The 10,688-nt window shown below is 34.7% G+C and overlaps 1 protein-coding gene across 6 annotated transcripts; it reads right to left on the bottom strand.

Moving 5' to 3' along the window:
* Positions 1-577: 577 nt before the first annotated feature.
* On the bottom strand, positions 578-8,219 carry LOC108467135 (uncharacterized). 6 transcript variants are annotated; one of them, XM_017767667.2, is made up of 14 exons: positions 7,921-8,219; positions 7,028-7,666; positions 6,771-6,848; positions 6,143-6,386; positions 5,302-5,613; positions 4,284-4,514; positions 3,754-3,963; positions 2,993-3,399; positions 2,707-2,910; positions 2,505-2,597; positions 2,311-2,418; positions 1,850-2,203; positions 984-1,066; positions 578-894 (listed from the first exon to the last, which is right to left on the bottom strand). In XM_017767667.2, the coding sequence occupies exons 2-13, from the start codon at positions 7,565-7,567 to the stop codon at positions 1,025-1,027; spliced, it is 2,823 nt and encodes a 940-aa protein (XP_017623156.1). In that variant the 5' UTR covers positions 7,568-7,666; positions 7,921-8,219; the 3' UTR covers positions 578-894; positions 984-1,024. The 6 variants fall into 6 exon arrangements, with proteins under 6 accessions (XP_017623156.1, XP_052881087.1, XP_017623155.1 ...); XM_053025127.1 differs by having other exon boundaries at positions 3,754-3,936; XM_017767666.2 differs by having other exon boundaries at positions 578-1,066; positions 7,921-8,218.
* Between the last annotated feature and the right edge of the window lie 2,469 nt (positions 8,220-10,688).

Below are 10,688 nucleotides of genomic sequence, written 5' to 3'. Positions count from 1 at the left end.
ATCGGCTTCTTTCTTCTCCCCCTCTCCATCTTTTCTTCCTTTTTATTGTTTCCTCATTCAAAATCACCAACGAAGCTACTGACAGTCTGACACCCATTTTGTTGCCAATAACAGGGCTCGCCTCCACCCTATACCATTCTTCATTTTCTATTTGCAGATCGTCACCCCACTTACCGCCCTCCTCCCCCTTCGTCCCATCTCCTCGTCGACCATCCTCCGTTATTGAAATAAAAATTTAACGTAAGATTCAACACTTTACTCCTCCCAGGAGGAAAGCTTTCTCGAATTTGTGATGACTCAATTTTCTTAAATTCATAGTGAAATGATTTCTCAAGTCCAAATGAACTCGTTTTTGAATGAGTATGGTTTAAAAGAGTAAATATTTTCAGGTTTTCCGAGAATGACAAGATCGTTGATGGCTGATCCAACGCACCAATTTCAAGAGTTTTTTTCTTGGTGGTTGACGCCCAACATTCTACTGATGTTATTTCCTACAGTCAGCCGTTTCCCACAATATGATTCAACTTTCAATCAAGCGTATATACCGTTTTCTTTGGGCTATAGTTGAAATGGGATCTTTGTTACTACTTTTACTCAATTGTAATGATTTATATATAAACGAAATTTCATGTTCGAATAAAATGTGTTTGTCTATATAGGAGACAGCATACATGCAGAAGCCGGGCTCCAAAACCATGTCAACTTGAAAGCTGAAACCAGTTAATTGCAATTACCTAACTGAAAATATAAACTCTCCAACTATATTCCATGCTCACATTGCAAGTCCGCTAATAACGAGACACAGGGAGGGGAAAAGGGAAGGCCCCAGATAAACAGTTTAACTCATCCGACGGTGGTGCTGTTCCAATTTCCCCCATTTTGCTTGATAACTTCCTACTCTCATTCAGACATAAAAAGAACTCTTAATAACTACATTCCTTTAATGGTTCATGTTTTAGAATTTCAACGTAAAAACACCATACCATCATAATGCCACGTACACTAAATAGGTAGGTGAAGTACATTAAGCATCATCCTCTTCTGGGTCTTCCTCCTCATGATGACGCTGGATGAGGGAAAAAGAAATCAAGTTATTGGCAGAACAGGATTTATAAATAGCCTAACCTGATGAATAGCTAGCCTGACAAACTCTTTCTGTACACAGACTCCGAAAGGTCAATATGTTACTAACGATGAAAATCTTGTTTTCCTTAGCTCATTAACAAATCAATGCAAGCAAGACAGGTTGCATCCATGGAAGGCAAGATCAAAGGTGTAGGATGTCAAACAAAACATTTCTTCAATGTCATATTCTGCAAATTCCTAAACTATGCTAATCATATTGAACACATATACAACCAAACTCGTGACATGCTACTTCCTGTAATATGGCTATTCTGCAATCATTTTTGTTTTTGACAGTTGAGATAGGGTCCCTAGGTTTTTAAAATTTACCATCTAATTAAACTACAGGTACTTTTCATGATACATAGGGGAACCCTATACTAGCCTATATGCTTAAAACCTCCTTATTTTGCAAACTCACTTGATCACAGCATTGTGTTTTTATTACAGCTTGATGCATTTCCAAGTCTAAGCTAATTAGTTAAGATGTCCATAAAAGGTCTGTCCCTAATAACTATGTAGAAGACAAATGCGGTGAAAAAAGGAAACCATAAAAAAAAATCCTCAGTAGGTTGTAGCTTATTTGTCTACTTGGGACATTTGAGAGTATCATGCAGCAATTATGCAAGCAGCAAAATAGTATAGCATAAGACAAAAATTAACTATTTGTTTTCGATGGAAAAAAAAAAAACTACCATTAAGTACTGGTATAAGAGAAGGTTACCTCGGAACCCAAAATATTTGAAGATCCCCCAATCTTCTCGAGAAACTTTTCCATGTTTGAAGTCATTCTAGCTATATTCTTTTCCATAAGGGCATATTTTTCCTCCATAGCTTCCATTTTCACTGCCATCTTGCGCACCTCTTCATTTGCAGATCTTTTGGCCTTGGAAGCCATCCTTGCAAGGACAACACGGCCAGGTCTTGGGCCAAAAATGCCAGTACGATTGGGACCCATTCCATAAGGTCCCACATGTTTGCCTTGTTCTTCTCCCATAACTTGACACAAGGTGTCATTTGATTCATCACTACATTGTGAGGTATTCTGTTTCTTAGCTTCTTGTTCGCGGATCTTTGACTGCAAAGAAAAACCCAACTGTTTAACTTGCAAAATTTATCAAGACCAGATGCACAAATATTTACATATAAATCTGCAACTCATAAAAATAAATTGCTTATACATACAATTAGTTTTGCTGCGGTACCGTCAACAGGCTGTCCATTCTTGCGAGTATGTGTTAATATATAAAGCTCAGCTCTAGTTGGCTCCTTCCCATCAGGCCTCTTGTTTCGCTATTTCCATAACAAAAGCATCGACTTCTTTCAATATGGCCAAAGCAGAATAAGAAACAAGTGAAAAAAATAACAAAAGAAATTACCTCCTCCTCACATATCCTTGCATAACTCTTGGTCCCTGATGAATGTCCACACGTCTGTTTTTGACGGTTAGCCCTATTTCTTGCACAACGCTTCTACAAACGGCAGATATAGACAACATGTTTCCACATTGTAATGTAACAACCAGCAAAATTTGCATCAATATAGAGGAACTTAAAATGACAATCAGTGCTCAGTATGTACCTTTGTGTCTTCAGAGTTCCAATATGAGATAAGGCTTGGCCATTGGTCAGGAACAACCCTTGGGTCACTTACTTTCAAGCACTCTTCGTCTGTATTAAGAGAATCATAATACGTTGCCTTTAAATCTGCTTTCCAGTCCCTCCATTTTGTAGCAATTGAATGCATGACCCAAGACTTGCCACTTGGATCAATGTCAAACTTTGTCTATAGCACATGGAAGAGATAAAATGTCACTAAAAGGGGAAGCAATATGACATAAAAAGACGGAATAAATGTTTTATCATGCCTGAACATATTCCCACATATCATCTTTGTAAGAATCTGGCATTGCCCTCCAGTCTATAAAATTAAGTGGTGCCCTGTGTCCATTCCGTGCCACAGTGCCCAGGAAGCTGCTTAGCTTGGATGAATTTGGACCAACAGGCTGTCCAAACTTGTTGATGCGGACAAATATCCGCTCACCATCTGCCAGATCATTTAAGAAGAGGCAGCGAGTGGGACCTCTTCCTTTCCTCTTCTTTGTGAACTGTAGCTGTTCGGGTCTCTGTGGGCTCTGCTCAAGCTGGGATTTGGTGCAGCCCAACGGCCCTTGATTTTCTTGGTTAGATTTGTTAGTTTTAGGGCTGGCAGAATATCTAAGTGCACATCTGATACCCCTCAAGGCAGAATCTGTAAGTGACGTGTGTGAATGTTCTGCAAAGAAAGGGGGGAAACCAGATATGCCACCCAAAATCAGAAGCTAGTATAAAGAAGTTACATCAAAACTGAAAGTTTCGATGCATTTTCACATAAAGGAAAACTACAGACTTTCACATCCCCAAAGAAAAAAAAAAAAAAACTCTTAGCTGATGCAATTTAACAACTAACTAAAGTTATTCCTGATAATCATGTTTAGCTTTTATTTATCTGTGTTACTGCTTTTCTGCTGGTGCTGATGTTTAAGTTATCAAATAGAATAGAAGATAAAATCATCCATACAATTTATATAAACACAAGGGTAAGCAGATGGTTCATAGACTGACAAAAGAAACAGTGTATAGACTGTACCAATATCTACATTATGTTGCAGCTGTGATGACTGAGGCTGGCAATGGCTTGCCTTCAGTTGCCGTTCCTGTGACTCACTAGATTCCCCATCGCTCAACCGGGACCGTTGGGGATGTGATTGGCCAGGAACAACCATGGGATCCACCGGATAATAGGGGACATACCCATGGGACCTTGTATAATCTGATTGAGGCAGAAAGTGAGAGTGTCCTAGTAAATAAAAAGAGAAAATTGAAGATGTGTGAAGAAAAAGTCTTGAAACTCCTCTAAAATGGAATTTTTATATTTTTTATTTACATGTTGCAACATGCTATGCAGATCCTTTGGAGAAAAAAGAACGTCTATAGAGACAAATGAATGAAGAAATTAAATCTGAGTAGTGCAGAAAAGAAGCTCGCTTCTGAACTCATAACCAGTAATGATGGATTATAAAAATAAACATAAAAGAATCACTGGGAATATAATGTACTGACTACAAGATTAAAGGCAGTAAAGGATCATTGTGAATCTGAAAAGCTTCACTCACTTACCACCATCTACAGCACCCTGCAATTGAGAGGATTGTAGCCGGTTGATGCTCTGTTGGTACTGCTGCAGACCATATGGCAGCTTGTAACTCAAATGAGGCTGTTGTGACTGGCCTGGTGGCCCACTAAGAATGGAGGCTGCAGGACCTGTAGATGAGTTCTTTTTGTGTTTCTTAGATGCCTGCTTTTTGTGTTTTGGGGCTATGTCTCCAGGAGGCTGAAAATGCGAATATCCTACAACAATTTTAAAAAAAAAAAAAGAGAGAGAGAGAGAATGAAGAAACTAAATCTCAGAGTAATGCAGAAAAAATGCACACTTCCAAACCCAGAACCTGCCGTAATAATGGATTCTCAAATAAGGAAATAAAGAATCATTTAAGAATGTAATGCCCCGATTACAAGTTAAAAGGCAGTGCAACAGCATTTAATTTGCTGATGCTCTGCTGCTGCTGCAGAAGATATGGCCGCTTGTGGCTCAACTGTTGGCTGTTGCACATCAAAACTGCAGGAGCAATAGATGCATCCTTTTTTGTTCTGATGAAGATGCACATTTTTGTGTTTAGGAGCTATGTCTCAAGGTGGCTAATAATGCAAAACCCTACAAATTCGTTATTGGTGTGAGAGAGAAACAAAAAAAGCCCAATGGGTAGTTTTCACATGCTAGTGGCAGATAAGATTAAGATCAACAAAGTTTAGAAACATTCAAGATTATTGTTCTGAGTTAGTGTGTTACTCATGCAAGATCAATATGCTTGTTAAAAATATACAAGGATTTACATGTATAACATCAAAAGATATATACATATATAGGAAGACTTCAGGCATGTATATGTTTTCATTGAATATTATGTTATCCATATCTACAAATTCAAAGCATGACAACACAATCCCTTATCAATGGAATGGTTTGAAATTGAAATAAAGTTAGTACGAGTTTTGAGCAGGCAGAAAGGAAAGAGAGATTATAAGAAGTCATAGCACCCATCCAAGAAAAAAATGGCAGAAATGATGAATACATTACCCGTGTGAGATTGTAATTGGGAGAATTGTGGCTGGTTGGTGGTTGGCAGTGGATGCTGTGACTGATGATGTTGGTGATAATTCACTGGGGACAACTGGGAAAACTGTGGCCATGTAGTGCTTGGTGGAGGTTGCGGTAATTGATGAGGTTGGCTATAGCATGATGAAGGGAAGTACAGATGGTGCTGATTAAAACCCAATTGACCCTGCTGCAACTGACTGGCACCATCTGCACTGCCCACTGGATAGAAAGGCTCATGTCCCCTATGCCTTGTAGCATAGTCTGTTGTAGATGGCTCGAACGAAGTTCCCACTGAAGGAATAAAACTAAAAGATAAATATTTAAACACCAAAACAAAAAGACTCACAAAGTATTCATGATTGAAATTTGAGAATCCAATACAAACGATATTAGCATTAGATGCATCATCATTGCACATATACTATAAACTTCCATTTCTCAACGGTATCCTACTAATTACAGAAGTACCTTCAATTAGGTTTACCAGATAGATGTTATCATTTCATACCTAAGAAAAGTTTAATGTCCTAATGTAATGTACGCTGAATGGTATCTACTGAGATTGAGTTCCCATTAAAAATAAAATTGAAACATTTTAGATATCAGTAAACCCCATAACCGACTATCTATATGTATCACTGGTTAATTCTTCAAGGTGAAAATTCAAAAAATGGTTAAGTAGTTGATATAACACAAAATCTCATTTCACAAAGCATCTAATTTTTGTCCACTACTTTTTGCATCTCTAGCATAAAAGCTTTAATAAATTTTGGAGATGCCACCTGAATGTAAGAAATAAGTAATAATTCTGAACACGTACCATTACTCTTCCCTGGTTGTCCAATGCTCAAGCCAGCAGCTATCCAGTACTTCATGAACTTTTTCTTCACTCGTTTCATTAGATATACTATATACTCTCCCTTCTGGTTGCACTTGTAGCAGTTCTCCCAAATGTATTGTACATCATTAAACACATCTTTTGTGTTCATGTACTTTGTGCTATTTTCTAAATTACTACATATAGTACCAAAATCCATTGGTGTGTCGATTACATTAAAGTAATCCTGTTTCCGGTAAACCACAACCCAAAGGGGAGAAGGGAGAAGAGAGGAGAGAGAAAGTTAGCAATTGATAGGGCTGGAGAAGTATTCAAAAGGTGCACTGTGCATAATAAATGATAACTGTGTAACTGAATCTTTTATTTTATGCTTTTCAGGCAACACAACTCAACTGAATAACGTGAAACCTATAATTTCAATATCATTATAATGACAACTTAGGGAAAAGATAAATATAAGGGGGCAAGTAGGCAGGCCATCACATTAGGTTATATCAAAAGGTTGACCCTAGCCCCACTAAGATTGCTAGAATAGATTCAACCCACAGCACGCTGCTATTGAAGATAATTTGGCAATGCATTCATAAATCGCATAGCAATATATCCTTACAGATTTACCCAACGCAACAGGATCTACAGGAACACTGAACGGTTGAGCCTCATCCATCTTCATAATTTTCTTAATCACCTAATAAGTTGAGGAAAATGGCAATAAGTAGAAAATGCATTAAATATTTCAAAAATATTGGAAACGCTAAACCAAGAATTGTTCCATTAGCAACTTGAAAGCACCTTTCTTTTCCTTCCCGAGCATTCAAAGTGTTAATCAAGCCTAAAAATTAGTATTAATAACGACTCTCATCATACCTCCAATGCGGCTTTCAGTGCTTTCGTATTGTAACGAGCATCCTGCTCAGACATCTTATATTCATCATGCTTTTTACCGAAAGAGCGCAAAACCCTGGACGAGTTAACATCATCTTTCCTCCCTTTATTTGGTAATTTACTTGCTTCCTGCTTTCCATTACCATGCCTTTTAGTCGGTTTCCTTGATCTCCTATCCACCGATGATGAGTCATCGGAGCTACTTTCTTCAGCACTAAATGACTCATCACTGTCACTTGAAGAGGATGATAAAGATGAATTACTCTTGGCCTCATCAGAGTCTAAGTCAACTACTTCCAGATCATTTGAGTCTGCAGAAACAGAATCCCCTTTCCTATTTTGGTTAATAAAACTTAAAAACGCTTCCTCACTTTGGTTCACTATTCTTTCATTTTGGTTCACAGCCTTTTCACTTTGGTTCACTGCCTTTTCACCTTGCTTCACTGCTTCTACATTTTCGGCCAATGCAGCTGATTTTCGTGCAGGAGGTTTTCTGCATGCTCGTTTTCGCTTCGTTCTCATTCTCTTTCAACTACTTACGAGCTTCAAACACTTAACTCTTTTCACTTCAAAGATTGTTACAGAACAGAGATTGCTTTAAATCTAGCTCATTGTTGTACACTAAAAAAAATAGCAACAAATTCAGTAAGATAACAGAAAAATATCAAAAAGCATTAACCAAAAAAGAAGTAAATTTTAATCCAAGGAAATAAATTATTATAAACTATTAAAACCTGGAAAAAAAGGAACCCGTAGAAAGCAGCAATTTCTTGCTAATTGGTTATCTTAAGAGCTTCAACTTTCAATAAACTGAATAATTCATTCGATGAACTTTTACATTGAATTGGAAGAGAGTGAGAGCGAGAAAGAGTTACCTTAATCCCATGAAATGCGAGTGAAACCGAAGAGGGAATGTTAGGGCTAAAGTTTTAGAGGGAAACGCTCAGTCTTGAAGAGAAAGACGATAGTAGAATTCAGCTGATAATGGTGACGATCATGGAATCGCGGCGCCGCTAAATGTAAAAGAAAGACGACGGTTTCAAGTAGATTTCCATGCCGATCAGGAGATAAAAGAATATAAATATAAATGGGACAAATATCTGACGGTCATGATTGATTGTTTCAGTTTCCCGACGTGATTTGTCTTTTCACTGACAAAATGAATTAATACCCTACACGTTGGAGAAAGGGTAAAGCAGGAAAACAATACTTTTCTTTTAAAAGGAATGGTAAATTAAACATAATTTCATTCAATTATTACTAAGTTTATGTTTTAGTCACTTAATTTTAAAAAGTTACAAAATGGTCACTGAATTGTACGAAATTTTTTATTTAAGTTATTGAACTATTTGAATGTTTTTATTTAAGTCACTAGGTTGTTTTTTTTTTTAATTCGACTAGCGAACTCCAAATGACTATTTGACAAGCAATACAGTGGATTAAGACTCATCAACGAGTAGAAAAACATATCTTAGACCCAAGTCAATCTAATGATTATGTCAAAGAGAAGAAAGAAGTTATTTAAATATTGGTTCTTAAATTTGTGATGTTCAAAGTTGTTTCATAAATAAATGAATTGTAGAAGAGAAAGGGAATAAAAGCTTTTGATTGGTGCAAGTGGTGCAAATAGAGAAGGCTTTACATTAGCGATTTTAACAACCTAGTAACTTAAATAAAAACTTTCAAATAGTTCAATGATCATTTTGTAATATTTTGAAGTTGAATGACCAAAACGTAAACCTATTAATTGCTCAATGATATTGTGTGTAGTTCACCCTTTAAAGAATGTAATAAAATTTGGTTAAACTACACTGATAGTCACTCTAACTATTAGTGAGTTCCTTTTTTGGCCATCCAACTATTCAACTTTTTATTTCTTGGTCACCGGGCATTAAATGACTAATCAAAAATAGCACAACAGCTTTTAAAATCGACATAATAACAAATTTGGCCCCCAACATTTACACATTACCTTATGTTATCCTTTTTACATTAAAAAAAAACATTTTCAATACACTATATATAAATTAGGAATAAAAAAAACTCTTACTTATTAAACTAGATAATCTCCAAATATATTGCTTTCTTAATACTTCAAATGGTTGAAAACTTAATATCTTTCAATGATATATAATTAACTCATCTTCTATTAGTTTGAGCCTCCATTGGTGAAGCAAAACAAATCTTTTAAATTTATACATGAATTTTGGTTTAATGTGTAATTTTATATATGAAATTTTGATTTAATTAAATTCTCACAAATTATTAGTATAATTATTGATATAGCATCATTTATATTTATATATTGTATAGCCATATAATTATATTTATCTAATATAAAAATAAATTGATGTATTTATTTATTTAAATGTATATGATTGAATCAAAATTAAGTACATTTACATATGTGAACCGCAATCAAAGTTACTTGTGTATAACTTCATCGAATTAAAATTTATGTATCAAATTGTACATTAAATCAAAGTTTATGCATAATTTTGAGATTTATCCTTAAAAATAAAGACGTTTGGACTTAAAATTTAGTTGAATTAATGATGTGGGTAATTTGTTTATTTTCAATAAATTGAATTGGCATTTTTCAAAATTTATCTGACTTTGTTTCTTGTTGTTATTCTTCATTTTTTCATGAAGTCAAACGCAGCGACAATATTGCAAAGGGACAAGCATCGAGATTCTTTATGTTCACCTGAAACAATAATAACAACAATACTAAATTAAACTTGACTGAAATAGCATCGATTTATTCAAGTGCAAATCTTATGAAACCGATGAGGAGTGAGCTGACGAGGACTAAGTCACCTCAACCGTTAGTTTTCAACCTAATGACGGAGAATCAAAGTATCATGAGAAAAGAACAAGAAAATGTGAAAATTATAATATTGAGTATTTAGATGTTTCAATTTTTGGTGTATCCTTGATCAAATTTAGCAGATAAATTTATTTTTTTTAAGCTTGTTAAGTGTAATGGTCACAAAAAAAGAGCAAAATTACAAAAAAGAGTAAATTATACAATGTGTAAATATTAATGATTAAAATTTTTAAATAAATATTAATTTGATATAATATATAAATGTTGAGGGCTAGGGTTGTTATTGTGCCAACTTTAAAAGTTATCACGATATCTTTCTGTTAATCAAGTAACAAAAAAAGAAGAAGAAAAGTCAAATAATTGGTGATTATTTTATAAATTTTCATAATTAGATAATTAAAAGAAAATTAATTAATAGTTTGATGACTATCAATGTAGTTCACCCTAAATGCTATTGATTATTTTTCATTTACTTCAAAATTATTATTATTTTAAATATTTTTAAAATTTATTAAATAATATCCAAAATAATAAAACAAAGTTAACTCTTTCAAAATAAATCAAAAATATAAAATATAAAAAATTAAACTGAATTAAATTAGGATAAATGATTCAAAAATCGAATCGAATCCAACTGATCTCATCTCTCCTAAAGATGATGTCTTGGTTAATATTTACACTATTAAATAGTTTGACTTCAATTTAAAAAAATCAAATTAACTTTCTATTTTTAAATTAAACAAAAACTATTAACTAAACAAAGCGTACCTAATTAAAAGAACTTATCCTGAAGCATAGACGTGTACCATAAGG

The sequence above is a fragment of the Gossypium arboreum genome, chromosome 2, assembly GCF_025698485.1.
Source record: "Gossypium arboreum isolate Shixiya-1 chromosome 2, ASM2569848v2, whole genome shotgun sequence".
In the NCBI taxonomy this organism is placed as follows: Eukaryota; Viridiplantae; Streptophyta; class Magnoliopsida; order Malvales; family Malvaceae; genus Gossypium; species Gossypium arboreum.
The sequence above is the reverse complement of the archived record's forward strand: the minus strand, read 5'-3'. Positions and strand labels throughout refer to the sequence as shown.

Excerpts from the sequence above, each read along its gene's own strand:
- LOC108467135 (XM_017767667.2), bottom strand. The coding sequence starts at position 7,567 with ATGAGAACGAAGCGAAAACGAGCATGCAGAAAACCTCCTGCACGAAAA. Across the intron at positions 6,849-7,027 it reads CACTGAAAGCCGCATTGGAG|GTGATTAAGAAAATTATGAA; the intron begins GTATGATGAGAG and ends TCAACTTATTAG. Across the intron at positions 3,964-4,283 it reads GCAGGGTGCTGTAGATGGTG|GACACTCTCACTTTCTGCCT; the intron begins GTAAGTGAGTGA and ends TTTATTTACTAG.